The following is a 26,715-nucleotide window of genomic DNA, read 5'->3' as shown; positions in this document are numbered from 1 at the left end:
CATTCTTGAGGGTTGTGAACTGGACAAAAACAGCCCCAAAAAGCACTCCTCAGCACCAGAACCATAGTTGGTGATAAACATTTGTCAATTAATTTGTTTATATCAGAACGTTCTCTGCATACACAATGCTGTGCTTCACCTAGTGGCATATTAAAAAAAAAAAAAGTACTCTTTATTTGGAAGAATTTATAATTTAGTTGAGAAAAACCAGAAGTACAGAAATCTTTAGCGGCAGGTGATGATTACAATAGGGTTCGAGGAGGGAGGTCGCTGCAGGGAATCACTGAGGCAGAAGTTCCCGGGTTCGGAAAGTCTAGGTCAGCTCAGGGTAATGGGAATCCAGCCTCCAGGAGCCATCACCCCTATCGCCACCGCCCTCCCAACCCCCAAGCAAAGACAGGGCCTATCCTGGAGGCACTGAGGATTACTGGGGAGTGGGGGGTAGGGGGGGAATCTTGATCCCGATGCATCCGTATTTCAAGTTCCTCCTCCCGGAATTTCCCGATCATCCTTGTGTCTCCGTTTTCCTGTCTGGGATATCCAGCGTGAGGCGGGCTCCTTTCCGCCCAGAAGTGCTTAATGCGGCCAAGATACGGCGTCCCCGGGGTGCCCGAGTCCCATGCGGGGAAGCCCGGGCGGCTGCCTCACGGGACCGAGCCCGACAGAGGGCTGGCGGCTGGAGCGCGGAGCTCCGGGTGCCGGGCGGTGCCTGGAAGCGCGCCTCCGTCCACGGGTCTCAGCCCCCACTCCCAGCCTCCCCACCCGCTGCGGCGGGGCCGCGCACGGTGCGCCGGGGGGCGCGCACGCAGGGGGCTGGCCTGCCCGCGGCGCGGGGGAAAGTTGAGTTGGGAGAAGTTGGGAGCGGCGGGGGTGCGCCCCGAGGTGGGCACTAGGGAGTCGTCGGGAGCGCGCGAGGGCGCCGAACAAGGGGGAGAGACCCCGAGACCTCCGGGTCACGAAGTCCAGAGCAAGCGGGTAAGCCGGGAGGTGGCAGCGGAGGAGGGCCAGGGCCGCGGAGGGAGGAAGGGAGGGGGAAGGAAAGGGGGGAACTCGGGACTCGGAGCAGGGAGGGAGTGGAAGTGGAGGAAGGGGCGGAGACTGGGGCGCGGGGAAACGAGGTCTTGGGGAGAAGGATGCGGAGGCGCGCGGACTGCTGGTTCGGAGCGGGATCCGGGGTCCGCTTATTAGAGTTACCTAAAGTGAGGGTGCCGCGCCCCCTGCCACCAGGAGGGGGTAGTCTCGGAGGCGCCGCCGGCCTTCCCAATTCCTGGACGGGCTCCAGACAACACCCCGCTCCTACGACCCTCTATTCTATTCTTAAGGCCCGTCCAGGGTGCCTAGGCTGGGGGTGCCCCCGGGCCGCTGCTCCGGACCTCCGGGTTGAGAGGTGGAGCAGGGAAGGGAGGGGGTGGCGGGTCAGGTCAGGACAAGGGGTCAGGCAGAAGAGAGAGCGACTGGGTGGGGAGGGGAAAGACGAGTCGGGAGAGTTGGACCTGACTGGGGTTGGGGGGGGGCCTGACTTGTCTAAGTGGGAAGCCCCGTGCTTGGTGTTGGGGGCGGCGCTGCCTGAAATCCACTTTATCCTCCTTCCTCCGCCCCCCACTCCACCCTCACCAGCCCCACATCGAAGAGCTGTGGAATGTACGAGTTTACTTGGGGGGTGGTTAATGCCCAAGTGGGGGTCCGGGGTGCTAATCCCTTGGGCGGGAGTGGGGGAGATGCTAATCCTCTGGGCCGGTCGGGGCTGGTCCCCGGAATGTGCCCCCACCCCGGATTATCGGCACCGATGCTCTGGACAGAAGCTGCTTTGTGTTCTGGGACGGCGGGGCGGGGGTGGGGAGGTGGGGGAGTACACGGAGGGCACAGCCTGGAAGTAGGAGTGGGGCACCTGCAGGTGCTCCAGACACCAGGCACCCTTCTCAGACCGGGGTCCCTCCCCGCAAAACCCCTCTCCCCCACACCAAACGTGACCTGGCTGAAGGCCTGCTAGGGGGAGGCGAAGAGAGCGTCAGCTGTGTCGGGAGTGCTTGCCAGGAATGTGTTGCTCCAGGCTCCCCCCGCTGGACTGACCCCCCAGATCTATGTTGTCTGACCCTACACTGACCTGTCTTCTCCCCGAGTGAGCCCTAAGTCGATCAACCCTGATCCCCTCCCCCAACAACACACTGGGGAGCTTCAGTACTCCTGAGAACCTGGAGTGCCGCCCCCCCACATCTGCTTCCCCCACTAGGAATGAGTACCCCGATTTGCCCTGGGCAAGTTCCTTAACCACAGCTCTTCTGCTTCCCCACCCCACACAGTGCCCTCCGGAGACACCCCGACAGTCACAGTCAGGAGGCCAGCAGCCCTGCCACTCAGATTTTCCTGGCCTCAGGCTAGGGGAGGGGAGAGATCAGCACTGCCCCTTAGGGCTGAACCTCAGGGTTTCAGTGCCCACCCTCCCAGTTCGTCACGTGCCCCTCCCCCATTATAAAGGCCTGTCCTGCCTGTGCCCACTGTCTCCCTCCCTCCCACTGAGTGAGTGGAGTTGGGCTCCTGCCCCTCCCCCAGGGAGCCTCCTTCATCAGGGGAGGGGGCACAGTCCTGTGTCTCCTCCCAGCCCTGGGTCTGGTGTCTCTACCACTCCCTTGCTGGCTGTTTGGGGCTCTCTCCAGTCTCTCCCTTCCTTCCTTCCCACTCTGCTCCATGGGGTGTCTCCCTTTCCCCAGGATACCCCTCTCCGGTTCGGCCCATCTCGGTTGCCACAATTCGGTCTCTGCTCCCGTTTCTGGCTCAGCTTGTCCTTTCCTTCCCTCCTGCATCCCCCACCCTGATTTCTGCTGCTTTCTCTGTAGGTCTGGGCCTTGACTCCTGCCCCCCCTTTCTGCAGTGTCTTCCACCTTCTCTGTCACCTCACTTGGCCTTCCGTGGCCTCCTCTGCAGCCCCCCCCCATCGTCTTCTCTCTGTTTTTTCTTTTCTTCCTATAAATAACTCTTTTCTTTGCTCTCTGGTCTCTATGGGGCATCCTAAAGCCCTTCACAGTCCAGAGGTTCCTGAGCAGCAGGGAGATCCCTCGGTGCCCGCTGGCGGGAAGTTCCTGAGACCTGACCTTCCCCGGGCTGGGCGTGTGTTGGGGGGTGCTGAGCAAGGCTGGGGCACTTGTGTGCCTGGCGGCCTGCCCTCACATGATCCGCCCTCCCCCCCAGGTTATGCCGCCACCTTGTTGCCCTGAAAGCCGCCGTGACAGTGAAAAGGGCTAAGATTTGGCCATGAGCAGCGCCCCCCGGCGCCCCGCCTCGGGCGCAGATCCTTTCTGTACTGTGAGTATTGCCTGCTCGGCTGGCCGCCCCACCGCGCCTCGCCCACCACAGGTGCTCTTGGGGAGGGTCTACTGGCAGACTGGGGAGTGTGTGTGTGTGTTTCTGTGAGCTCAGGAGGAGGGGGAGCCTCTGATGGATTGGGGAGGGGTGCTTCCATCCCTCCCCTGGCCCCATCTGGGTCTCACGGGTCTGGGATGGGTATTGGTGGGGCGTCCTGCCACTTCCAGGAGGGAACTGAGGCTGTTTCCTGATGATCCGGGTGGTTCTCTAGCCTCAGAGAGAGAGGAACTTTGGGGACCTGGGTCTCTAACCTGGCGACCCCCTTCTGACTCAGCCTTAGAGGTGGCAGCGTCCTCACACAGCGGTTCTGGGCAGAGTTTGCTTGCGCTGACGCCCGCCCCTGGCCCCACGTGCCGCCTGGCCCGCCCTGCGAGGCCCCACGTGGCCACTGCCCCACGTGGCCCCCTCCTGATTTCCCTGGGGAGTGTAATGATTAACCCCAAGGGCCATAATCAGCCCCTTATTGGCCGTCTGGCCCAGCAGGGCACGTGACTGGGAAAGGGGCACGGGCTGATCCCCTCCCCCTCCTTCCCGAGTTCGCCCCTGCCGGCCATGGCCTTCCTCCTGCGGCTTCAGGTGCGAGGGGCTCTCAGCCCCCCTGCCCCCACCCTGGCTAGCTCCCCCCGCTCACTGGCTTCAGCCGCCTCCCGCCGCCTTCCTCCCACTGCTAATTCGGGTGAGAGTGGAGGGGGCTTGGGCAAGAGGGCTAGAGCTGCTGGGTGGGGCGGTGGGAAGCGAGGAGGGGGTGGGAAGCGAGCCCCTGACTCCTGTATCTTGTGTCCAGTATCCCTGCCACTCCCTGCCGCTCCTGTCCCCAGCTCCTGTCCCCACCTCAGTGTCTCCCAGGGACCCGCCTTCCTCTTAGCCCTCCTCTCCTTGGCTCTTCCTTGCTCTGGCCACTGGCACTGCCCCGGAGGGGGGCTCCATACCCCGCCCTTGGGGATCCTGATGCCCTTGAGGTCCAGAAGCTCTTGAGCAAATATTTGGCGGTGCCGGGAGCTGAGACTGGTGGGGCGGGGTGGGGGGTGTGCTGGACAGAGACTGGCCAGGCAGCAGGCTGCTTAGCTAGGCTGAGCTCTCCAAAGCCCTGCCGCCGGCCGCCACCACCGCCTGGCCGCCACCACCGCCCGCAGTCCACCGCTCTTCTGCAGTATGACTCAGGTGGGGGGGGTGAGGGGCGGGGCTGGCGAGCCGTGGGGCCCCAGGCCCAGTGGGGTGCAGCCGTGGGGGGGGCATTCCTGACAAGGGGAAGCGCTGCATTCCTGATTCCTGTCTGGGGGCTAGATTTCAGTTTGACTCGGGAGAGTTCAGGTGAGTAGGCTTGGGTACCTCCGGAAGTTACTTTTCAGGCCGGTAGTTGTGCTCCAGGCAGAGGGAATTGGTGCACCGACAGCCATGTAAACTGGCCAGTTCCCACGCCTTACCTCGGGGCTGGAGACGCAGGATTCCTCCTGAGATTTCCTCCTGCCCTAGAACAGGGTTCAGATGTCTTGGAACCTAGGGGAAGGCTGCTTGGGGAGTGGGGCCAGTGGGGGTGGGCCTCTGGGTCCCTGGCATCTGAGGGGAAGGCTGCTGGGGGGGTCCTGGAGCTCCAGCACGGCACAGGGTGGGGTTTCGGGGTACAACTCTTGGTGAGCCCCTGTGTGTCCTCCCCACCCCTGCATCCTCACAGCCGGAGCCGGAGAGCTTGGGCCCTGGAGCGCCTGGGTTCCCTGAGCAGGAGGAAGATGAACTTCACCGCACTCTAGGCGTGGAGAGGTTCGAGGAGATCCTGCAGGAGGCTGGGTCCCGAGGAGGAGAGGAGCCAGGCCGCAGCTATGGAGAGGAAGACTTTGAATGTGAGGGGGCAATGGGGAGGGGGAGGCAAGGGTACTTAGGGTCGCCTGTCCATCAGGGAAGGGGCCAAGGGTCTGGTAGGAAGGGCTCAGGACCTCGATGGCAGGGAAGGAAGCTGTGCCCGCCTCCAGCCGGTCCCTTCTCCCCGCAGACCACCGCCAGTCCTCCCACCACATCCATCACCCACTGTCCACCCACCTGCCTCCGGACACCCGCCGCCGCAAGACACCCCAGGGCCCAGGACGGAAGCCTCGCAGGCGCCCTGGAGCCTCCCCGACTGGGGAGACCCCCACCATTGAGGAGGGGGAGGAAGATGAAGATGAGGCCAGTGAGGCCGAGGGGTCCCGGGCACTCACCCAGCCATCACCAGCCTCCACACCCTCTTCTGTGCAAGTGAGTTGGGGCAGGGCTCCTGAGGGGGGTGTCTCTTCGGGGTCCCTGGCCTGGCCTCACTTGCCCCCGTGGTTTCCTGTTCCAGTTCTTTCTCCAGGAGGACGAAGGTGCTGACCGAAAGGCAGAAAGGACCAGTCCATCTCCTCCCCCACCAGTGCCCCCCCAGGAGGCGGCTCCCCGGGCCAGCAGAGGGGCCCAGACTGGGTAGGTGTCCCCAGATAGAGACCTCCCCTACTGGTGTCAGTGATGTGATGTGGGGGGGAAAGCATGAGCCTCAGATCAGGGTTCAAATCCGAGCCCTGCCCCTTTGGGCAAGTATAACCTCTCTGAGCCTTCTCCTGTGGAAACCAAGAATAATAGAACTTTCTTACAAGCTGGTTGCAGGGATTAAAGGGTGGTGTGAAATAAGGTTTCAGCATGGGTTACTCCGGCACGGGACAGGTGTGCAGTCAAAGCCCCTGCACTTCCTCCCCCACCTATGATGTCAGGTAGGGCGGCATCGAATGCCAGATTGGGGATTGGATAACATCCGATTGGTTACATGGGGCCCCAAAGGTGTGAGAAGACTGGGAGACCCCCCTTTCACTCCTGGGGAGCTGCCAGTCCACCGTGGTACATGGCATCACAAAACTCACTATGGTGAAGGGCAGATTTGGTCCCTATCAGGGGGGGGATTGGAGTTTGGGGGTGTTAGCCAGAGAAGTCTTCTTGGAGGAAATCACTTTGAACTGGGTCTCAAGGTCACCATTATCATGGACCTGCTGTTTCCTGAGTGCCAGGCAGCGTGAAGGGCTACAGGGAAGGGGGTGGGGCACGGGCTGCCTGACTTGCTGGGGAGACAGACAGGGTGGCCGTCTGCAGGGGCTCGAGCGGGGAGCTCGTGCTGGTGGGCAGCCCAGGGGCCCGGGGAAAGACGGAGGAGCTTCAGGGAGCGCATTGGCATTGGAAAAGCTGGTCGGATCTGTGGGCAGGGGTGCCAGCAGGACCGAGAGCACTGGGGCTGGGTGTAGGGGAAGAAAGCCTGACCGGGGCTCTTCTCATTGTGAATGGGGGACACAGGCTTGGAGCTGTGGGAGAGCAGTTTAGAATGGCGTGGCTGGGCGCAGTGGCTGAGAGGAAGGAGACATCCCGGTTTGGGGCCAGGAGCAAAAGTCGGCACCTGTAAGGACGAGTTCATGGGAGCCGCCTGCACTTTCAGAGTTTCTTCCATTTGGTTAGAAACTTGGAAGCCATGACCATCTTGAGCCCACGGGGAGGGGTGTGCGCCAGAGGGGAAGGAGGGCCTGCGCTGGCGGCTGTTGCCGTCCTCACCCCCCAGCCCCCGGGGGCTGGCCTCGGCTCTGCTTTGCTGTTGAGGGGCTGGTGGTCTGAGGCAGCTGGTGTGAAGAGCCCGGTCGCAGGGCTGCCCCTGCCTGCGGGGGGCTCAGCAGTCCCCGTGCGCACCCACCGCGAGTCCAGGTGGGTCCAGGTGGGGTCCCCTCTCCGGGTTCCTCCGGCATCCCCCTGGCCTGACTCTGGCTCACAGCGGCTCTGTCTGTCCAGAGTCCCAGTGGAGGAGGCGGCGACGGCTATGGCCAGTGGCACTGCAGGAGGTGACGACGGGGGAGCGTCCGCACGTCCCCTGACCAAAGCGCAGCCCGGGCACCGAAGCTATAACCTGCAGGAGAGGAGGCGCATTGGGAGCATGACGGGGGCCGAGCAGGCCCTGCTGCCCCGAGTCCCCACAGACGAGAGTGAGGCCCAGACGCTGGCCACCGCTGACCTAGACCTCATGAAGAGTAAGTACTGGCCGGGCCAAGCCCAGGGCTGGTGGGAGCAGGAGTGAGAGAAAGCAGGAGCCTTACCCTGGCCCCTGCCTCCTGTAGGTCACCGGTTTGAGGACGTTCCCGGAGTGCGGCGGCACTTGGTGCGGAAGAATGCCAAGGCGTCTGGGCAGGGCGGCCGGGAAGGGCGAGAGCCCGGCCCCACGCCCCGGGCCCGGCCCCGGGCCCCCCACAAGCCCCATGAGGTACTGTTCGCCACTTCTTGCCCTTCCGTTATCTCCCTGTCCATATCCAACCCACAGGTTCCCTGTACCCCACCCACAGCAATAATCTCTAATACCAGGGCTGCTATCTGCAGTTGTGAAGGTTGTACACTGCACAGGAGTCCTTGATGTGGTTGATTCGGGTGTTGGAATTCTGATTCACATCTCAGACACCGTTGATTTCTATATTCTGGCCGTTTCCTGGCAGCTGGCCATGAGGAGCATGAGGACCCTTTGGGCTAGAGGAGGCTCTGTAGAGGAGCTCACAGCCGGGGGGACGTCAGCCATACATCAGGGGCAGTGATTGACCAAGATCACGCAGTTCCTTAGGGACACTGCCCATCGTAGGCTCCAATGATCTAGTCCTCAGACCCACCCCTTCCAGTGGATTTTTTTGATCTTTTTTATTGAGGTCTGTCAGCATCCAGTGAAGTGCACTGGGGCTAAGTGTGCGGCTCAGGTGATTTTTTGCACATGTACACAGCCGGCTAACTTTGCCCACACATAGAATGTTTTCCATGCTCTCTCCCTTTGCGGTGCTGCTCAGTACCATCCGCTGTGACTGCTCTGGTGTCCTGCTCAGTACGACGTGTACCAAGTGCGTGTTCGCGGGAGCATATAGCATTCTAGTGTGTGCGCGTGCGCGGTGATCCTTCATCAAGCACGTGCTACGTCATGTACGGAGCTGAGTGTTTTGTATGCTTTCTTTTGAGTTCCCATAAAAGGCCTTTGAGGTGGTATTCCTGTTTTATAGATGAGGCAAAGAGAGAATCAGATTGGCTAGGATCAGGCGAGGCCCGTGCCCTGTGTGGTGCCTGGGGCCGTGCCAGCTCACATCCCACCCTGACGCTGGCTGTCTTGGAGAGCAGTCCTGGGGCCCCTTGGCTCTGACCTTGCTGTGCCCTCTCATCTTCTATCCCAAGGTGTTTGTGGAGCTGAATGAGTTGCTGCTGGACAAAAACCAGGAGCCTCAGTGGCGGGAAACAGCACGCTGGATCAAATTTGAGGAGGATGTGGAGGAGGAGACGGAGCGCTGGGGGAAGCCCCATGTGGCCTCCCTCTCCTTCCGCAGCCTCCTGGAGCTCCGCCGGACCCTGGCCCACGGTAACCCGCCCTGCCCTCCCCCCACCCCGCCCCAGGTAAATCTCGTGGACTGAGCCTGTTCTCAGAGGACCAGAGCCCCCCAGTGTGTAATGCTACCCTAGCCCAGGAAGGCGCCTCCTCGTCTCCTGACGTCACATAGCCTGTCATTGGCTGGGCTCTGTCATTGGTGACTGCAGGGCAGGGTTGACACCGCTCTCTTATCTGGCATTTTTAGCAAATGGCTCCTTAAAGTGATGTTTTCAGATAACCCGAGCTGGTATGTTTGGGATGGTGACATGTTTTTAAAGAATGTCGTTGGAAATTTTTCTGAAGTGATCTAATCTAATCTATAGGGCTATGTAAAGTGCGGTTTTTCGGTTTTTGGTTTTTTTCTTTTTAGCATTTTATTTTTAAGTCGTCTATACAGCCATCATGGGGCTCGAACTCACAACCCCGAGGTCAGGAGTTGCATGCTTTCGCGACTGAGCTGGCCCGGTGCCCCCAGGGCTATGACCCAAGATACCAGACTCTTGAGGTCTCTGATGTTTCTGCTCTGTGTCTGTGTCTGTTACCTCCTTCCCTTTGGAGAAGTCACTCACAGTTGCTGTGAGAAGGCAGCTGAGGACTCAGAAACCTGCTGTCAGAACTGCTTCGGAACCAGGAGTAAATGGGCTCTGAGGGAAGCTGTCAGGCTTTGTGTGAGACGCCAACATGCACATGCCTTGTTGCTGGGCTTTGTGACCTCTGTTTAGGCTGCTCAGGGCCCTTTGGTTCTGTTAGTTGTTACACCCTTTTTTTTTTTAGATTTTATTTATTTGAGAGAGACCACAGGGTTGGGGGCAGAGGCAGAGGGAGAAGCAGGCCCCAGCTGAGGGGCTTGATCCCAGGACCCTGAGACCAGGACTTGAGCTGAAGGCAGATACTTAACTGATGGAGCCCCCCAGGCACCCCCCGTTTTTTTTAAATGGTTCTGTTTGTTGTCTAGTTCTGCATTCCTACAAGTTGACCTCGATAGAAAGATGATCTGGTCACTTTTGAAAGGATTTCCATTTCTATATAAAATAGTAATTCAGAGCAGTGACCAGTGGAAAGATCTGGAAACTGTCCCATGAGCAGCTGTTGGACTTGGAGGAAGTCTAGGGGGCCAGGCTAGAGGCTGACATCTTCAGATGGCTTAAGGCCACAGATGGGCCGTGTCATGTTTGGAGGGCATAACTAGGACCCTAGAGTGGACACTAGAGGAGGCAGCATGTGGCTCACCAAGTGAGCCCTGAGTGGACAGCTGGGCGCGCCCCAGCAGAGCGCTGCGTGCTCCTTGGAAGGGGCCTCTGGGAAGGCCCTCCCTTGGTGGCCTTTGCTGAGCCCCACCACATCCCTGTGGGAGAGGGTCAGAAGGAACGGACAGGATGGGTCAGAGACGTGATGGGGCTCGGGTCTTGAGCCCCGCTCACTGGTTTCTAGGCCAGTGCTCCATCCCTGGACTGTGCTTACCTGGGCACCCCCTCATCCCCGGTTCTCCCTCCCTTCTACCCCCTGCCCTCACTTCGTGCCTGGGGAGGATGGCCCGTCCATGCCATCCTTCTTCCAGGGGCCGTGCTTTTGGACCTGGACCAGCAGACCCTGCCCGGGGTGGCCCACCAGGTGGTGGAGCAGATGGTCATCTCCGACCAGATCAAGGCTGAGGACAGAGCCAACGTGCTGCGGGCCCTGCTCCTGAAACACAGGTGAGGCCGCACCTGCTGCCTCTGCCCACCCGCCCCACACCATGACCACTGCCCTCCTTCCCTCACCGCCCTCCTTCCCTCACCGCCCTCTGCTCTTCCAGCCACCCAAGTGATGAGAAGGACTTCTCCTTCCCTCGAAACATCTCAGCCGGCTCCCTCGGCTCCCTGCTGGGTCATCACCACGGCCAGGGGGCCGAGAGTGATCCCCATGTCACCGAGCCTCTCATTGGAGGTGTCCCCGAGACTCGGCTAGAGGTAGAACGAGAGGTGAGGGTTGGCACTGGCTGGTTTAGGTCTTGGCCACTAGCGGGGGCGGCCAGGTAGCACGCGTGATCCCAGCGTGGATATGCGGCGGGGGGACTATGCAGGGTGGGGGGACTGTGGGGCGGGGGGAGCATACGGTTGGGGGGCCTGGCTGGGCTGAGCTCTGTTCTTCGGCATCCCCAGCGGGAGCTCCCACCCTCAGCCCCACCGGCGGGCATCACGCGCTCCAAGTCCAAGCACGAACTGAAGCTCCTGGAGAAGATCCCCGAGAACGCCGAGGCCACAGTGGTCCTTGTGGGTATGTGGGAAGGTCTTGTGGGTGGGAGGTGTTGACAGCCCGGCCTGCCTTGGTGCCACCTTGGGGCTGGCAGCTGGGGGTCTGGGGGCGCTGGTCTGTGCCCCCCCTTAGCCCACGATGGCACCCCCACCCCTAGGCTGCGTAGAGTTCCTGTCCCGCCCCACCATGGCCTTCGTGCGGCTGCGGGAGGCCGTGGAGCTGGACGCGGTGCTGGAGGTACCCGTGCCCGTGCGCTTCCTCTTCCTGCTTCTGGGCCCGAGCAGCGCCAACATGGACTACCACGAGATCGGCCGCTCCATCTCCACGCTCATGTCCGACAAGGTCAGGCCCTGCCCGGCGCCCTTGGGGACATGCCTCGGCCCGCTCCGGGACCCCCGGCCCCCGCCCCACACCCTCACCGGCCCCGGGCCTGCTTTGGCAGCAATTCCACGAGGCAGCCTACCTGGCCGACGAGCGGGAGGACCTGCTGGCCGCCATCAACGCCTTCCTGGACTGCAGCGTGGTGCTGCCGCCCTCGGAAGTGCAGGGCGAGGAGCTGCTGCGCTCCGTCGCCCACTTCCAACGCCAGATGCTCAAGAAGCGGGAGGAGCAGGGGCGGCTGTTGCCCCCTGGGGCTGGACTGGAGCCCAAGTCAGCGCAGGAGAAGGGTACGGGCTTGAGGGCCGGGAGCCGCTGCCCGCGGGGGCTCAGGGCTGGGTGGTCTGGATGAACATGGAGGAGGGGCCGAGCACGGAGGGGCCGTGGCGGGCGCCCTGACGGAGGCCTGGGTTGCAGCGCTCCTGCAGATGGTAGAGGTGGCAGATGCAGTGGAAGATGATCCCCTCCGGCGGACGGGACGGCCCTTCGGGGGCCTGATCCGAGATGTGCGGCGCCGCTATCCCCACTACCTGAGCGACTTTCGGGATGCGCTCGACCCCCAGTGCCTGGCTGCTGTCATCTTCATCTACTTCGCGGCCCTGTCTCCTGCCATCACCTTCGGGGGCCTGCTGGGTAAGGCGAGGCTTTGGGATGCCGGCCACGCGGGCAGGGTACGCCCCAGCCCCGGCTGCCCACGCCTGAGCCGCGTCCTGCCACCCCAGGAGAGAAGACTCAGGACCTGATTGGGGTGTCGGAGCTGATCATGTCCACGGCGCTCCAGGGCGTGGTCTTCTGCCTGCTGGGGGCCCAGCCACTGCTGGTGATCGGCTTCTCCGGGCCCCTGCTGGTCTTCGAGGAAGCCTTCTTCTCCGTAAGGGCCCACAGTCTGGTGGGGGGCTGGCTTTTCCTGCCCCATTCCCCGGACGGGCCCATTTTGCTAGGCCCTGGGCTCTGGGCCCTGACTGGATGGCACCCCCCCCCCCCCAGTTCTGCAGCAGCAACAACCTAGAGTACCTGGTGGGCCGCGTGTGGATTGGCTTCTGGCTGGTGCTCCTGGCCCTGCTCATGGTGGCCCTGGAGGGGAGCTTCCTGGTGCGCTTCGTGTCCCGTTTCACCCAGGAGATCTTTGCTTTCCTCATCTCCCTCATCTTCATCTATGAGACATTCTACAAGCTGGTTAAGGTGAGCAGGCCCTGCTGGGAGAGCTGGGTCAGGAGTGGTGAGACCTGGAGACTGGCGGGGAGCCAGAGCGCCTTCTGCCTCACTCTCACTCTTGCTTTGGGGTGGGAAGTCCCAGGCTTGCCCGGAGCTCCCCTGGGCTGCGGGCCAAGGAGCCCACGGAGCACGGGCTGGTTCTTCCTTCTGGCCCCTCTCCGCCCTCTCTGGCACCAACATGCATCCTGGGACTTCAGGTCGATCTTAAAAACTCATGTATTTAATAACAAAGGTAACACGTTCTTTTGTTAAACTGGCAGACAGTCCAGAAGTGTCAAAGAGGAAGGCCCCTGAGATGACACACACAGTCACAGTCTGGGCCTCAGAGCCGGGCCATGTCAGGCTTAGGAGCGGACACGGCCCCATGATCCTCTGCTCCCCGTATCCTGGCCCTCCAGGCCTGGCTGCAGCCACCCCCCAGCTGCCTGAATCCCGTTTCCCTTGCTCACATCTGGTCACCAGTCATTTTCTTGATCAACAAGACAAGCCCTGGGGTGCCTGGGTGGCTCAGTTGGTCAAGCCTCTGCCTTCTGCTCAGGTCATGATCTCAGGGTCCTGGGATCGAGCCCTGTGTTGGGTTCCCTGCTCCGCGGGGAGTCTGCTTCTCCCTCTGCCCCTCCCCCTGCTTGTGTGCATGCACACACACTCTCTCTCTCTCTGTCAAATTAATAGAAACCAAAAAAACAAGCCCCTTAAGGCCAGGCCCGCCATTTCCTACCCTGCCTACCCCACTCAGCATATGTCCGCGCCCAGAAATCTCTCCACTTGGGCTGACGGAGCCCTCTGTCCTCTCCCTAGATCTTCCAGGAGCACCCCCTCCACGGCTGTTTGGTCGCCAACAGCTCTGAGGTGGACAGCAGCGAGAACAGCACATGGCGTGGGACAGGAGCTGCGCTGGGACTGGGGAACGGGAGCTCTGCGGGACCAGCCGGGCAGGGGAGGCCCCGGGGTCAGCCCAACACCGCCCTGCTGTCACTGGTGCTCATGGCCGGCACCTTCTTTATCGCTTTTTTCCTTCGCAAATTCAAGAATAGCCGGTTCTTCCCTGGCCGGGTGTGTGAGCTGAAATGCCAGAGGGAACGAGGTGGGGGGAGTGGGGGGCAGGAGGGTTGACTGAGTCAGGGCTGGAGTGGGGCAGGGACCTCTGAGCACACTGCTTGCCCACAGGTGCGGCGGGTGATTGGGGACTTTGGGGTGCCCATCGCGATCCTCATCATGGTGCTGGTGGATTATAGCATTGAGGACACCTATACCCAGGTGAGCCTGAGCTCATGGTCCGGCGAGGAGATGCTGCCTAGCGCCGGGCTCCAGATCTTCCCTTCTGGCCCAACCCCAGAGCTGCCTCTTACCTGTGTGGACCCCAGGCCTCTTCTGCAGCACGCCATCGGCATTCGCCCCGCCCTGTGCCCCTCGGGGCTCCCCCTCCACAGTTCACCAGCCCTCAGCCCCACTCTCTGCCCTCCAGAAGCTGAGTGTGCCCAGTGGAGTCTCCGTGACAGCCCCAGAGAAGCGGGGCTGGGTCATCAACCCCCTAGGGGAGAACAGCTCCTTCCCCGTATGGATGATGGTTGCCAGCCTGCTGCCGGCCGTCCTTGTTTTCATTCTGATCTTCATGGAGACACAGATCACCACGTGAGTGGTCCTGGCCCAGGGGGTGCTCCGCAGACAGAACAGCTCTGTTCGTGGAAGGGCTGGAACCCCAGCAAGGCCAGCCACTGCGGGGGACCGAGTGAGGGAAGCCCAGGGTGCCAAGCTGGCCCCTAGAATTTATTTACCTTTTTATAGATTCATTAATTTATTCGAGAGCGAGCATGAGGGGGAGGGGCAGGGGAAGAGGGAAAGCAGCTCAGACAGACTCCGTGCTGAGCTCGATCTCACAACCCTGGCATCACGACCTGAGCCAAAACCAAGAGTCGGACGTTTAACCAGCAGCGCCTCCCAGGCACCCCTGGAATTTAGCCTGTAGGCAGTAGAACGTTCCACTGATGTTTGCTGGGCTGGGCACAGTGGAGGCTGGAAGCGGTCCTGAACCGCAGGGAGGGCGGCACAGGGTGGGCCTTGCCCCACGACCAAACTCTTCCTGACGGAATGGGCAGGCACGGCCGGGTTCCAGAAGCAGACAGAGGTTCCTAACTGGGTGCTCTGCGGAGACCCGGTGGTCTGCCGGGCTGGGCGTCAGGGCGCTCCTGTCCCCACCAGGCTGATCATCTCCAAGAAAGAGCGGATGCTGCAGAAGGGCTCCGGCTTCCACCTGGACCTGCTGCTTATCGTGGCCATGGGCGGCATCTGTGCCCTCTTTGGCCTGCCCTGGCTGGCTGCTGCCACCGTGCGCTCCGTCACTCACGCCAACGCGCTCACCGTCATGAGCAAGGCTGTGGCGCCTGGGGACAAGCCCAAGATTCAGGAGGTCAAGGAGCAGCGGGTAACTGGGCTGCTGGTTGCCCTGCTTGTAGGTGAGTTCAACTCTTGCTCCACCCCTCCCCTGAGCAGTCTGCAGGGGTGGGGAGCACTGGGGCCAGCTGCTGCTCCCTTTCCTCCCCCAGGTCTCTCCTTGGTTATCGGGGATCTGCTCCGGCAGATCCCCCTGGCCGTGCTCTTTGGAATTTTTCTGTACATGGGAGTCACCTCCCTTAACGGGATCCAGTTCTACGAGCGGCTGCACCTGCTGCTCATGCCCCCCAAACACCACCCAGATGTGACCTACGTCAAGAAGGTAAGACTCCGGGGTGGGGTTATGGACATTGGGTAGGGTATGTGCTATGGTGAGTGCTGTGAAGTGTGTAAACCTGGAGATTCACAGACCTGTACCCCTGGGGGAAAAAAAAATATATGGTTATAAAAAATAAAATTAAAAAAAAAAAAAAAAAAAAGGTTAAGACCCCACTTGGAAGAGCCCCACGCCTCCGCCCCCTTCTGGCCTGTGGGGATCCCTCTCCAGCCCCCGTTTGATCTGTGGGGACCTGGCTTTGGTAAGCACCCAAAAAGGCACTTCCACCCCTATCCCCACAGAGGGAGAAAGGGTCATCTGTCCTCCGGAGGTGGCAGACCATGTGGCCCTCCGGGGACCAGGGCCCTCCAGCACTGGGGAGAAGCCTGGGCTCACCTGTCATATCGCACCCACCCACAGGTTCGGACCCTCCGAATGCACCTGTTCACAGCCCTGCAGCTGCTGTGCTTGGCCCTGCTCTGGGCGGTCATGTCCACGGCCGCCTCCCTGGCCTTCCCCTTCATCCTCATCCTCACGGTGCCCCTTCGCATGGTGGTGCTCACGCGCATCTTCACAGAGCGAGAGATGAAATGCGTAAGGCCTCCTGCCCCTCCCCTGGCCCCCATCCACCTCTGGGGTCCCTGCCCAGGCTGAAATCATCAGGCTCAGCCTCTTTGTTCTCTGCCCCCCCCAACAGCTGGATGCTAATGAGGCGGAGCCAGTGTTCGATGAGCGGGAGGGCGTGGACGAGTACAACGAGATGCCCATGCCTGTGTAGCTGCTGCCCGGACCAACAGCCAAGGGACAGATGGACAGAGGGTGCAGGGGCTTTGGCAGGGGGCTCTCTCCAGCCCCCCCTCGTTTTTATTTAAGTGAATAATTTAAAGTCCCCATACCACCCCCACAGTAAAGCGCTTCGGCCCCCACCTGCCCCTGGCCTTCCGTCTCTGTGTGGGGAGGAAGCGTGGATGCGAAAGAGGGGGGCCCAACCCACTGTCCCAGAAACAAGATGCGCGATGGGGAAGGAAAGGGACTTTAATGAGAAACCAAAATATAGAGAGCCAAAGTGCAAACTGTCCACCCCCCTATTGGGGGGGTCATCCTGAGCCCCATGTGCACGCCCCTCACCCCCCTTCAGGCCCCCAGCGGAGGCCCAAGGCCTGGAGCTTCTGCCTCAGGTAGCTCTTGAGCTGGGGCAGGCCTCTCTGTGACTCCAGTTCCTCGAAGGGTAGCTGCAGGAGAGGGGAGCAGCGGGTTACCCACATGGTCTGTGGGCTGGGCAGAGGGGTGGCAGGATGGTGGGGAGTCTCACCGGCAGGAGCTGGTAGCCCAGCAGGCCCAGGTGCCGCTCCCGTAGGGCCCGGGAGCCCAGCAGCACTCGGCCATCGCGGCAGAAATGCCAACGTTCCCGCAGCATGAGCACCACCCTGGAGGGGGCGGACGGCGGCTCAGGGGGGTGTCCACAGAGGCAGGGAGGCTCCCCCGCCCTCTTCCCTTACCTCTGGGCAGGGTCGTGGGTAGTGGACTGGGAGGCAGCCTGGCCCTGGGCACAGGACCTGGGAGGGTAGGGTAAGAAGGGGTCCTGGGTCCTCACGGGAAGCACAGCACCAGAGCTGCTGACACACAGCAGGAAGTCTGGAGGGGGGAGAGAGAGGGCCACTGGCTTCCAGCCAAGGCTCTGTATCCCGGCCAGCCACCTGCCCGCGGGAATTCACCTGTGCAGTAGCCTGGAGGCACGGTCAGGTCCTGTCGGTACTTCTCTTCCCCCAGCAGCTGGCGCAGCCCCTCTGCCACTATATCCTTGTGACTGAGTCGGGACAGGGAGCAAACACCAATAGGGAAAGGCTCAGGAGGCTGGACCCTGGGCAAATGCTTCTGATGTCCCAAGCACCGCCCCCTTCCTTTTTTCTTCCTAACTGCTAAGAGTGTGTCAGCATGGGTCAGCGTCCCCCTGGCTCTTCTACTCTGTGTTTCCTGCAGGCTGGTCCTCTCCCCTCCCCCCTGCTGCCCCATCCACCTGTACTTGCAGCGGGCACGGTCAGTGATGAGTGGCTGGGGGAAGATGGGCACTTGCTGCCTTCGGGGAAGGCGGGGACCCCGGTATCCCGGAAGCTCCAGCTCCACAGCCGTGTCTAGCAGGGAGAGGTAGCGCCGCACAATCAGGGCGTGAGGGGTGCCTGTGGGAAAGCAGGACTGAGGCTCGCGGGGTAGCAGACTCCCACCCCCAGTTACCCTGCCCACTGGCCGCCAGGGTCCCAGCCAGCCCTCCCGTCCGCGCACCGCTGATGTGGTTGATGAAACTTGGGGAAAAGACAAAGTGCAGGGCCCTGAGGGGCAGGCACCGCAGCTGGCACAGTGACATCAAGATGTTGACAGTAGCCAGGGGAGCCACCCCTGCTTCCCGAGCCAGGATCCTCTCAAGGCAGGGCATAAACTGCTGTTCCAGGGGCAAGTAGTTCAGCCGCCCAAAGGGCAGGACCAACTTCTGCACCACCTGTGGAGGAAGAGCAGCCCTTCACCAAGCACGAAACAGTCCTCCGAGGTCCGTCCCAAGCTGAACCTCGGGGAGGCTTGGCCTGCGAGCTTCTATTGTCTCTGTAAAGGCAGAACAATCCCTCTACCCCGACGTACACACCAGAAGTTCGACAGCATAATCAGTGTCTTGAGCCCCATGGGATTAATCAAACCAATGGAGACATCGCTGTGGGGTCTGGCCCCGAAGACTTAGGAGTGGGCTCAACGAAGCTAAGACAGCGCCGAGTGTGGAGAACTGCAGAGAAGCAGGCATACACGCTGGGTGGGTGGACAAGCCAGGTGGGGGTGAGCAAAGACGAAACCCCGGGGTGGGGGGAGGGAACAGAGCACAGAGCCTGGCTGGTTGTCCACTGCAGGAGGCAGCCAGTCAAGCTGAACAGGGGGCCGGGCCCGACACTGAGGAGGGCTAGGAGAGGAGCATGGCAGGGCGGGAGGCAATCCCACCTTGCTGCTGAGCTGGGTTTCCTGGACCACCAGGAAGTGGGCAATGGCTTCCAGAAGCTGGGGCTCCCGCAACCGGTGCCGGGCCAGGTGCTGGGCCAGGAGCACCATCACGTTGGGAGTCAGTTCCTCCGGCCTGGCCTCTGTTAAGAACACCCGTCACGCTGGACCGCAGGCCAGTGCTGGACTAGATCCACTCAGCCCAGACACCAGCACCTACTGCCTCCTGTCTTTAGCCCCTCCCACCACCTGCCCTCAGTCCCCTCCAGCACCTGCCAGGCTGCGGATGAGATGCTGTCGGGGACGCCTCAGGAGACGAGGGCAGCTCAGAGCAGCTTCCAACCTTTGCCCGCCGCACAGGTCGGGTTGCAGAGTGGGAGGTGGCTTCGGAGGGAGGCGGAACCTTCTCTCCTGCTCCAGGGCACACATCAGGGGCCCATCTGACGGGAAGCCTGAGAGGGAGAAGGTCAGAGGAGGCAGCCCTGGTAATGGGGTGCTGCTCTGTTCCAGTCATGGGGTTCAGTTGCTGGATTCCCAACCTTTCGGGTCTCCGTGTTCTGGATGGAAGGGTTGCTATAGTGTGAGCAGAAGCACTGGAGAAACGTGAAATAGCACGTGACTGTGAGGTCTCAGAACAGTCTGTGGGGAAAGACCTTACACCAACATGGCAGTAAGCTCTCATCGCACGCCAACGGTGACAAACAGTGGTGGCTTTCTAGAGCACTGTGTTGGAAGGAATCAGGGCTGGCACCCCTAGCTAAGCTGGAACGAATGCTGCTGGACTCCTGCTGTCTGCTGTGGATACGGGGGAGCAGCACCGAGCCTGCCCGGCCATGCGCCATTCCTGGCCAAGCCCAAGAGGTGAATTCTGTCAGTGATCTTGGGTCTTCTATGGTCTTTCTCTATTCTTCCGTTAACACCCACCCCCCAGACGCCCTCCTCACCAAGTAAGACTGCAAGGTGCAGACACACGTGGACGGTGTGAGGATCAAAGGAGGGGCAGTTTCGGATGATGAGTTGACTCAAGTCCTGCAGTGTGGCCTGCTCCACGGGAGGGGGTCGTGGCTGGGACCCCAAGAGCTGACCCAGACGACGAAGTGCCACAGGGTAGTGATGGGCGCGCACCTTGGTGGGGTTCTGGCCCAGCCAACGCAGCAGCTCCCCAGGGCTCCTCGCCTGTTCCAGAAGCCGCTGTAGCCCCTGCACAGGGCCTGCATGGAGGCCTCCTCCAGGAGGCCGGTCCCCCCACTTGCTGGGCCCCAGACAGCAGGGCTGTACTGGCGGGAGCAGCAGCAGGCCAGACAGCCGAGCAGCAGAGGCCTGGGCAGAGAGCAGGACTCGAAGCATGGAGTTGGGTGGAGACCCTGAGGGGCAGCCCAGAAAAGGGGGTGAGGTTTTCTCCAAAGAGGAGAAAAACCGGCTATCTACTGACCTCACTGCCCATTCAGGGGGCCCTGGGGTCAGAGCAACCCACTCATGTTCACCCTTCCATGTGGCTGCTCTCGTCTTCTTCCCCACCCCGCCCCTCTCTGCCTCCTTCCATCCTTTGAAACAGCACCTTCGGTGTAGTCAGCACAGGGATATTTACAAAGCAAGTCCACATGCACTACGTATCGCCTCTGATGCTCCATACACGCCTCCGAGGTGGCAGGCAGGGCTGGCACTACCTCGATTTCACAAGTGGAGAAACCAAGGCCCAGAGAGGAAAAGGGGTTAAGCCCGAGGTCAAGGATCGGGTTAGTGGTCGTGCCCAGCCTGGAGCCCAGCTTGCCCCGTCGATACGCCCTCCCGACCACCTCCCCCTCTCGCAGGAGGCGGCAGCGGCAAGGAGGGTGGAACGCGGGCTCGGCAGCCGGGCGGTCCTGGGTTCCATGCTGGGCGCTCCCACTTACCAGCTGCATGACCTTGGACAAATGGCTTCGTCTCTCTGCCCAAGCCTCCTCGCCCGTGAAACGAGAACGCAGCGCCCACCTCGCAGGGCGCCCGTGGAGCCCGAGCGCGCAGCTTTGCAATGGCGCGGAGTCGGTGGTGTCAGGGGCCCCCACACCCACCCCGGCCCGGCAACGCCAGGAGACCGTGGTCACGGTCGCCAACACCAACTCCCGCGGCCCTCCCGCAGCCCGCCCCATAGGCGCCACCCCTACATGGCTCCCCAGGCCCCGCGCAGGTCGCTCCCTCAGTCGGTCTCGGGGCCCGGGAGCCGGGCTCCCCCCGCGGCCTCCTCATCGGCAGGCCACCGAGTCCGCCATCTTCCCAGCAACCCCCGGACCGCTGTACGGACGCCAATCGCGGCTCAGCCCCGGACCAGCACAGACGTGGCTCCCGTCAGGCCCCGCGTGCCCCTGCGTCGCACGCTCCGCCCCCCACTTCCGGGAAGCTGCGCGCGCCGAGCCGGGACGGGGCGGGGCGGTGCCGGAGGCGGAGGCGGAGGGGCGGAGCCAAAGGGCCAGGTCGCGGAGGCAGGAGCGAAGGGAGAGCAGAGCGGAAGCCGGCGGCGGGTGGTATGATGTTGGGATCCCCGGGGAGGGCCCAGTCTGGGTCCTTTACGCCTTTCCTCCCAGAGGGTAAGGGGTCCCTGCTCAACACCCCCACGGGGCCACACACCCGGACACACACCAGGAGTGAAAACTTCACAGTCATTTAATCTGCACATGTTCCACACAATCCCTCTGCCCTCCCAGCTCCCCTTCCCCAGCGCCCCGCAGTCCTTAGGTCCTCAAATCAGCCCAAGGAGCTATTAGGGACTAGAGGTGGCTGGGTCCTCGGGCAGAATATTAAGAAGGGCCCAGGGGTGTAGCCCGGCTCTGCCCGGGGCCAAGGCAGTGACAGCAGCTGCCTGACCCAGAGGAGCTGACTGTCAGCGGGGGCTGAGGGCCAGCAGCCCCAGCAGGTGGCCCAGAGGCATGGAGGTCACAAGGGGGGACCTCAGCCGACTCCCGGAGCGCTCTGCTGCGCAGGGCTGGGCTCCAGGGTAGCGGGAAGAGGCAGGCCGGAGAGGTGGGCCTGGGTAGACAACAGCGCCCACTGTGTCGTGGGGAGCAAGGTCCAGAGGGGCCAGCAACGCTTCCAAGAGCCCGTGGAGGCACTACGGGCGGTACATGGCAAAGGCCAGGAGACTGAGGAGCAGGGTGAAGCCCGCCAGACCCAGAGTGGCGGTCAGGGGAAAGAAGGGCCGGTACTGGATCTGGCAGTACCAGAGGAGCAACAGAAGCAGCAGCAGCAGGGGCAGCAGCAGGCTGCCGATTTCCAGCCCGGAGGGGCCTGGCTCTGACCCCGGTGGGCAAGGGGGGTGTGGGGGACCGACGCGTGTGGACACGTGGCAGTGGAGAACGCAGTTGGGCGGGAGGTGAAGGCTGCCCAGGGTCTGGGTGTCGTCTCCTAGCAGCTGCCCTTGGTAGATGAGTCGCACCTGCTGTTCCTGGCCGGGAAACTGGGTCCTGAGGAGAGAGGGACCTGGGTAAGAGAGCAGGCCTCAGGCAGTCCTGGTCCCTTGCCCAGACCAACACTCCCACCCCTCACCTTTGCCTCCACCCAGCACTCAGGTGGTGGCCTCTATGGGGGTCCCCTCCTGCTATAAGGGGAATGATAGTGTGTGACGTGGGGACCTCAGTTCCTTCATCTTCAGAAGGAGGAGGAAGTCTCAGATCTCTCTGATGGCCCTTCTGGGTCTGTAATGACTCCCACCCCAATCTTTAGAATTTCTTTCTGTCCTCATCCCAGCTTACCTTTTCAGGGAGCCAATGGTATCGTGGGGCCAGGCCCTGGCCACCTGCTCTGAATCGTTGAGGAATTTCAGGCGCAGCACGAGGGGTTCCTGGGGGGAGTCCGGTGATGGCGACGTCGCTGAGAGCCCAACGCCAGGCTCTGGCTGTGCAGCCTGACCTCTGTGTCTCAAGCTGGGGGTCTCGGCTCCTGGGGCCTCCCCTCTGATGCTGCTGGTGACCGCCATGGCTTCACTGGGCTGTGCTGCTGCTGGAGTCCCCGACGGCTGGGGCAGTGGGTCGGCACCCTCCGCGGTGTGTGTTGAGACCCAGGCGAGAGCCAACACCAGAAGGCAGGCAAGCACCGCAAAAAGGACGGTCACCTCATCACCCACCCCTTCAATCAAGGCCATGGCACCTGCCTTGCCTGCCACCTTACTGAGCTGGAGAGGTACAAAGAACCCATGAGGGGCTGGCTCGCTGGCCAACTTAACTCCCAACAGGCTCCTGCCCCCACCCCACCAAACTCTCCCAGTCCTTATTCCTCTGTCCCATTACCCACACTCCACCCTAGGGCACATACTGTTCTGAAACCCGGCTGTCCGAAAGTTCCCTCCAGTGTCCCTTCCCATAACCAAATCCCAAGTCCTACCTTTTTGTAACCTGAGTTCTAGGTCCTAACCATCTCCCCAATTCATTCAAACCCTATCCCGATGTAAGGGCCTTGATCTTCTAAGCAACTTCTCTCCTAAATTCAACCCTCAGCAAACTTCACCCCAAAGCTTACCTAATCTTCCATCTACTATCCCAAAGTTCACCTTCTCCTTCGTCTATTTCACCCCAAAGCTTATCTACTCCTCCATCATTAAAGTTTCTGCAAGGGGGAAGAAAATGGGGTTCTCTGTCCCCCACCTCCACCTCCGTTATCATTTAACCAAACCGCACCCGCGGCAGGGTACTGCTTCCCAAGGCTTCCCCACACCGTACGTCAATCTCCGCCCTTCGGCAATTCGGAGCTTCCGAGAGCTGCCATCCCCCCACCGGACTTGGCCCCTCGGGTCTACTCAAGCCCCACCCCGCGGCGGCCGGACTCGGCGCCTCCTATGGAAGCCTCTCCAAACCCAGTCTGCAAGCGGACCCGAGATCCCGCCCGGGAATCCGAGACTTGGCCCTCCCCACCCCCAACTCTTCCATCACCCCTCCCATCTTCCCGCCCCCCGGAGCCACGGGAGGGCACCGGCGAACCCGGGGCGGGGCGAGCGGGAGCCAGCTGGGGCCCGGGGCGGTGGGGTGGGCGCGGTTACCGCGCGGGGACTCACCGCCCGGCTCCGCCAGCTCCATAGCGGACCCTCGGGCACTTCCGGGCGGGAGGCGCCGAGGTCGCGGACACCTGAAGGCACCCCCTCCTTCCCTGCTGCCGCCTCCCGGAGCATTGTGGGACTTGTAGTCCTGCGCCGTGCGCATCTCCCGCCCTCTGCCTTGCTGACCCACATGCCGGGATCCGCAGGCTAGTCGTGGGGACCGCAAGTCGTTGAGTAGCCGCGGGGGCGGGCTTAAGGGTTGTGCCATTCTCCTGAGGTCCCGGCAACAGGAAGACCCGCCACCTCCCCCGATGGCATCCAGGGCATCTGTCACTCTAAAAACCGACGTCAGCGAGAACACGTCAGAGCACCCGTGTTTCCAGATGCAGGCTCTGGGGCGCTCAGGTGACCCCTACCGTGGTCTGTCGTTATGTCAGAGTGGACGCCAAAAGGCACTGTGGGCCCCTTAAATTGACTCTTTGTCTCAGAGCCCGGTACCCATGGGCTGTCCCATCAGGTTGGCTGAGGACATTCATGGCCGGGGCTGGCCACAGTAGCTTGGGCTGCCTTGTCTCCTTGGTCCCTTCCTCCACACCGCCCCTGTAAGACTATGAGAGACGCACAGACCTTGGAACCTGGCACAAATGCTGATCTCTTATCCCGTGTTTATTAACTGTGTGACCTTGGGGGCGCATGAAATCTCTTTGATTCATAATTGCTTTGTTCCTAAAACATAGTTCATAAGGAAATTGTAAGGAAGAAATTAAGCGTTTTATTAAACAAGTATGGAAACTGTGTAAGGGAGCCATTACACACTAGGTATTTGTTCGCCTAGTATTACACGAGTACCTAGTTACCCAGTATTACACCAATACTCTGGGCTTGGAAACTACATTCTTAGTGTGTTACTGTGTAGAGGACTTGGATCCACAGCCTGGCTTGGGCCAGCTAATTTCTATGGCTTTTTCCTTCCTTCCTCTGGGCCACAGAGATCTCATGTGCTGGATTTTATAGGCCAGTCCTGGGGAAAAGCCACGTACCCTAGTGTTTCCACAGTTCATGCTTACTCGTCCGAGCAGGTACCCCAAGTGTGAACAGGTTCTGCCTTGGGAAAGTCAGTTTAGATGTATAACATGCAGATCTAATTTCTCTCTAGTTCTTTCCCACCTATTCATTCGTTTATTCTAGAAACATTTATTAAATCTATACTATATGTCAGGCACTGTGCAAGACGCTGGGAATATGATGGTGAATCACACAGGTGAACTTGTCCCTGCCCTCACATGGCTCATATGATGATAGGTGAGAGACATGTAGACAAGCCCACCGGGCCTAACACAGATCTGTGCTGGCTGTTGGCGCAACACATAGGAAAAGCTCTTTACCCTCAGCATTTCTCCTGGGAACTACCTGGTGCAAATTCTTGCTGTCAGTTCTAGTTAAGCATCTAAAAGAGATGTTTGCTGTGGCTTTCAGAATTACACAGCGTCAGAGCTAGGTGTTCTGCTCAATCATTTTGCAGATGAAGCACTGAGAAGGTACAAGACATCAGTAAGGTCCAACATGTAGATACAGCCTGAATCTCTTAGGAGCTAGGGAAGCCCCAGGCGTTGAATAGCTCACATCTGGTTCTTTTTCTTTTTCTTTTCTTTTTTCAAATAAGATTCCACTCATTTATTTGACAGAAAGAGACACCGCGAGAGAGGGAACGCAAGCAGGGGGAATGGGAGAGAGAGAAGCAGACTTCCCGCTGAGCAGGGAGCCTGTTGCAGGGCTCTATCCCAGGACCCCAGGATCATGACCTGAGCCAAAGGCAGATGCCCAACGACTGAGCCACCCAGGCGCCCCTGGCTCTTTCGATGGTACAAGACACTTGGGTGACCGCATTGGTACCGGGCCAGAGTTGTGTGAGTAGCCAGATGGGGGCAACTCTTTGCTGGGAAAAGATTCAGCTTGGGTTGGGAAATGAAAGTGTGTATAAAAAGCCTGACATATGTTAATTGTGTCAGAGGACATCTGGGCACAGCCCTGGGAGGCTGACTGGCTGGGGCCAGGGCCCTGCACACACCCTCTCTTAGAGGCATTTTTGCAAAGGTTGAGGATGACCACTGACTAGCAGGACCGCAGACAGCTTTGGCAATTGCGATGCAGAGAAACTGAAACATGGAAGGGAGCTCCCTGGCCCCTCCAGGAGTGAACAAAAACACAAGATGGTCAAGGGGTTGAGGATAAATAAGAGAGCCATGCAGGCTCTGGTGAATCTTTTTAATGGGGCGAGTGGGGGAAGAAGGGATCCTTTTGGATTCCTCTCTCTTGTCTGCCCATGTACCAGCTGGTCCGGGGCCCGGCAGACAGTAAACCATCCAAGTCCCAAAGGGGAATCTTGTAGAAGAAGCCTGAAGATGAGCGAGGGGCTGTTGTTTAAAGCGCCATTTCCAAGGGCCTTGCTGATGAAGCTCTCAAGAAGTGGAAATAGAAGCTGGGGACCCAGATTTCCAGGCTCTGTGCTGCAGCCCGCAGTGGAGAGACCCGGAGACCATCAGAGAGAGAACCCCGGGGACAAGGTGGTCTCCAGGGATGAGCACGGGCGGAAACAGGGGAGCCTGTGCAGTCCTAAAGGCAGGACCCCGTAAGTGCTGCGCAGCTGTGCCTGGGCTGGCGGCCCTTCTCTGCCTGTCCGCCGGGTTCATCAGTTACCCTCAGGCGCAAGGCACTGCTTGGGCACTGGCAAAGATCGGACACCCCACCCAGACCAGAGCAGGGAGGCGAAAGAGACAGCCGGGGCCGGGAGGAGGCCAGAGCGGCTGTCCATATGGAGCCGGTGGCCCTCAAGGCGGGTGTGGGTGGGGGCTGGAGAGCAGGCGGAAGGGCCAAGGCTGGGTGGGAGGGGCCCGGAGTCTGGGCTGGAGAGCGCGGCTCGTGGGGTGGAGGCTGCAGAGCCAGCGAGCGAGCGAGGGGCGGGGGCGCTGGGGCCCGCGCGCAGGAGGGGCGGGGGCGGCGGGGAGGGGGGCTCGGGCTGCGTGTGCTGGAGCTGGCGGGGGCGGCGGTGCGTGCGCATGACGCGGGGGGAGGGCCCGGGCCGCGCGCTCCCGGTCCCGTTGTTGTTGCCGCTGGAGGCTTCTCCGAGGCAGCGGGATCGCGGCGCCGAGAAGCGCCCTGCAGCGGCGGCCACAGCGTGCGCGGCGGCGCCTCCCGGCCTCGGCCCCCGGCCTCCAGCCTCATGCGCTAGCCCCGCGCCGCCGGCTCCTTAGTCCCGGCCCCGCCAGCCCCGCGCGCCCGCCCGCCACCGCCGCCGCCGCAGCGCCGCCCCGGGCCCCGGCCGGGCCCGCCTCGGGCCCCGCGGCTCCAGAGCCATGAACTTCCAGGCGGGCGGGGGGCAGAGCCCGCAGCAGCAGCCGAGCCTGGCGGCGCCGGGGGGCGGCGGCGGCGGCGGCGGCGGCGCGGGGGGCGGCGGGCAGTTCGGCGGCGCGGGGC

General features: G+C 61.4%; 4 protein-coding genes across 14 annotated transcripts in view; 2 read left to right on the top strand and 2 right to left on the bottom strand.

The window, feature by feature from the left end:
- Positions 1-811: 811 nt before the first annotated feature.
- On the top strand, positions 812-16,192 carry SLC4A2 (solute carrier family 4 member 2). Of its 3 annotated transcripts, XM_032840187.1 has the most exons (23): positions 812-975; positions 3,187-3,300; positions 5,033-5,198; positions 5,348-5,589; positions 5,675-5,793; positions 7,132-7,367; positions 7,455-7,597; positions 8,539-8,719; positions 10,287-10,422; positions 10,524-10,689; positions 10,870-10,984; positions 11,121-11,305; positions 11,406-11,631; positions 11,759-11,974; positions 12,064-12,212; positions 12,329-12,523; positions 13,355-13,609; positions 13,724-13,813; positions 14,022-14,188; positions 14,756-15,009; positions 15,100-15,269; positions 15,684-15,857; positions 15,961-16,192. In XM_032840187.1, exons 2-23 carry the CDS (start codon positions 3,250-3,252, stop codon positions 16,039-16,041), a joined length of 3,717 nt encoding a protein of 1,238 aa, XP_032696078.1. In that variant the 5' UTR covers positions 812-975; positions 3,187-3,249; the 3' UTR covers positions 16,042-16,192. The 3 variants fall into 3 exon arrangements, with proteins under 3 accessions (XP_032696078.1, XP_032696079.1, XP_032696080.1); XM_032840188.1 differs by lacking the exons at positions 812-975; positions 3,187-3,300 and adding an exon at positions 3,885-3,936; XM_032840189.1 differs by lacking the exons at positions 812-975; positions 3,187-3,300 and having other exon boundaries at positions 5,178-5,198; positions 5,348-5,396; positions 5,745-5,793.
- Positions 16,193-16,280: 88 nt separating this feature from the next.
- FASTK (Fas activated serine/threonine kinase) lies at positions 16,281-20,560 on the bottom strand. Of its 3 annotated transcripts, none has more exons than XM_032840193.1 (10): positions 20,384-20,560; positions 19,184-19,603; positions 18,512-18,691; positions 18,243-18,382; positions 17,544-17,757; positions 17,281-17,440; positions 16,979-17,070; positions 16,763-16,898; positions 16,576-16,690; positions 16,281-16,495 (listed from the first exon to the last, which is right to left on the bottom strand). In XM_032840193.1, exons 1-10 carry the CDS (start codon positions 20,463-20,465, stop codon positions 16,388-16,390), a joined length of 1,647 nt encoding a protein of 548 aa, XP_032696084.1. In that variant the 5' UTR covers positions 20,466-20,560; the 3' UTR covers positions 16,281-16,387. The 3 variants fall into 3 exon arrangements, with proteins under 3 accessions (XP_032696084.1, XP_032696085.1, XP_032696086.1); XM_032840194.1 differs by lacking the exon at positions 20,384-20,560 and adding an exon at positions 20,132-20,377; XM_032840195.1 differs by lacking the exon at positions 19,184-19,603 and having other exon boundaries at positions 20,384-20,559.
- Positions 20,561-20,861: 301 nt separating this feature from the next.
- TMUB1 (transmembrane and ubiquitin like domain containing 1) lies at positions 20,862-23,378 on the bottom strand. 3 transcript variants are annotated; one of them, XM_032840204.1, is made up of 4 exons: positions 23,260-23,347; positions 22,728-22,814; positions 21,965-22,383; positions 20,862-21,676 (listed from the first exon to the last, which is right to left on the bottom strand). In XM_032840204.1, the coding sequence occupies exons 3-4, from the start codon at positions 22,351-22,353 to the stop codon at positions 21,325-21,327; spliced, it is 741 nt and encodes a 246-aa protein (XP_032696095.1). In that variant the 5' UTR covers positions 22,354-22,383; positions 22,728-22,814; positions 23,260-23,347; the 3' UTR covers positions 20,862-21,324. The 3 variants fall into 3 exon arrangements, with proteins under 3 accessions (XP_032696095.1, XP_032696092.1, XP_032696093.1); XM_032840201.1 differs by lacking the exon at positions 22,728-22,814 and having other exon boundaries at positions 23,260-23,378; XM_032840202.1 differs by lacking the exon at positions 23,260-23,347 and having other exon boundaries at positions 22,728-23,202.
- A 3,122-nt stretch (positions 23,379-26,500) lies between these two features.
- AGAP3 (ArfGAP with GTPase domain, ankyrin repeat and PH domain 3) overlaps positions 26,501-26,715 on the top strand; it is a 51,263-nt gene continuing 51,048 nt past the window's right edge. For 4 of the 5 annotated variants that reach the window (XM_032840144.1, XM_032840143.1, XM_032840146.1 and 1 more), the window contains exon 1: positions 26,595-26,713. In XM_032840144.1, coding sequence (XP_032696035.1) covers positions 26,595-26,713 — 119 coding nt within the window. The other variant, XM_032840140.1, reaches the window with a different exon arrangement.

This window comes from Lontra canadensis, unplaced genomic scaffold, assembly GCF_010015895.1.
Source record: "Lontra canadensis isolate GAN:19392208 unplaced genomic scaffold, GSC_riverotter_1.0 scaffold111, whole genome shotgun sequence".
NCBI lineage: Eukaryota > Metazoa > Chordata > Mammalia > Carnivora > Mustelidae > Lontra > Lontra canadensis.
Note: the sequence above shows the minus strand (reverse complement) of the source record. Positions and strands in the feature narration are given on the sequence as shown.

Excerpts from the sequence above, each read along its gene's own strand:
- TMUB1 (XM_032840201.1), bottom strand. The coding sequence starts at position 23,373 with ATGCTCCGGGAGGCGGCAGCAGGGAAGGAGGGGGTGCCTTCAGGTGTC. Across the intron at positions 22,384-23,259 it reads GGAGCTGGCGGAGCCGGGCG|CTCAGTAAGGTGGCAGGCAA; the intron begins GTGAGTCCCCGC and ends GTACCTCTCCAG. Across the intron at positions 21,677-21,964 it reads ACCATTGGCTCCCTGAAAAG|GACCCAGTTTCCCGGCCAGG; the intron begins GTAAGCTGGGAT and ends CTCTCTCCTCAG.
- SLC4A2 (XM_032840187.1), top strand. The coding sequence starts at position 3,250 with ATGAGCAGCGCCCCCCGGCGCCCCGCCTCGGGCGCAGATCCTTTCTGT. Across the intron at positions 7,598-8,538 it reads CCCCCCACAAGCCCCATGAG|GTGTTTGTGGAGCTGAATGA; the intron begins GTACTGTTCGCC and ends TTCTATCCCAAG. Across the intron at positions 11,306-11,405 it reads CCACGCTCATGTCCGACAAG|CAATTCCACGAGGCAGCCTA; the intron begins GTCAGGCCCTGC and ends CTGCTTTGGCAG.
- FASTK (XM_032840193.1), bottom strand. The coding sequence starts at position 20,465 with ATGAGGAGGCCGCGGGGGGAGCCCGGCTCCCGGGCCCCGAGACCGACT. Across the intron at positions 17,441-17,543 it reads TTTCATCAACCACATCAGCG|GCACCCCTCACGCCCTGATT; the intron begins GTGCGCGGACGG and ends GCTTTCCCACAG. Across the intron at positions 17,071-17,280 it reads CGTGCCCGCTGCAAGTACAG|TCACAAGGATATAGTGGCAG; the intron begins GTGGATGGGGCA and ends GTCCCGACTCAG.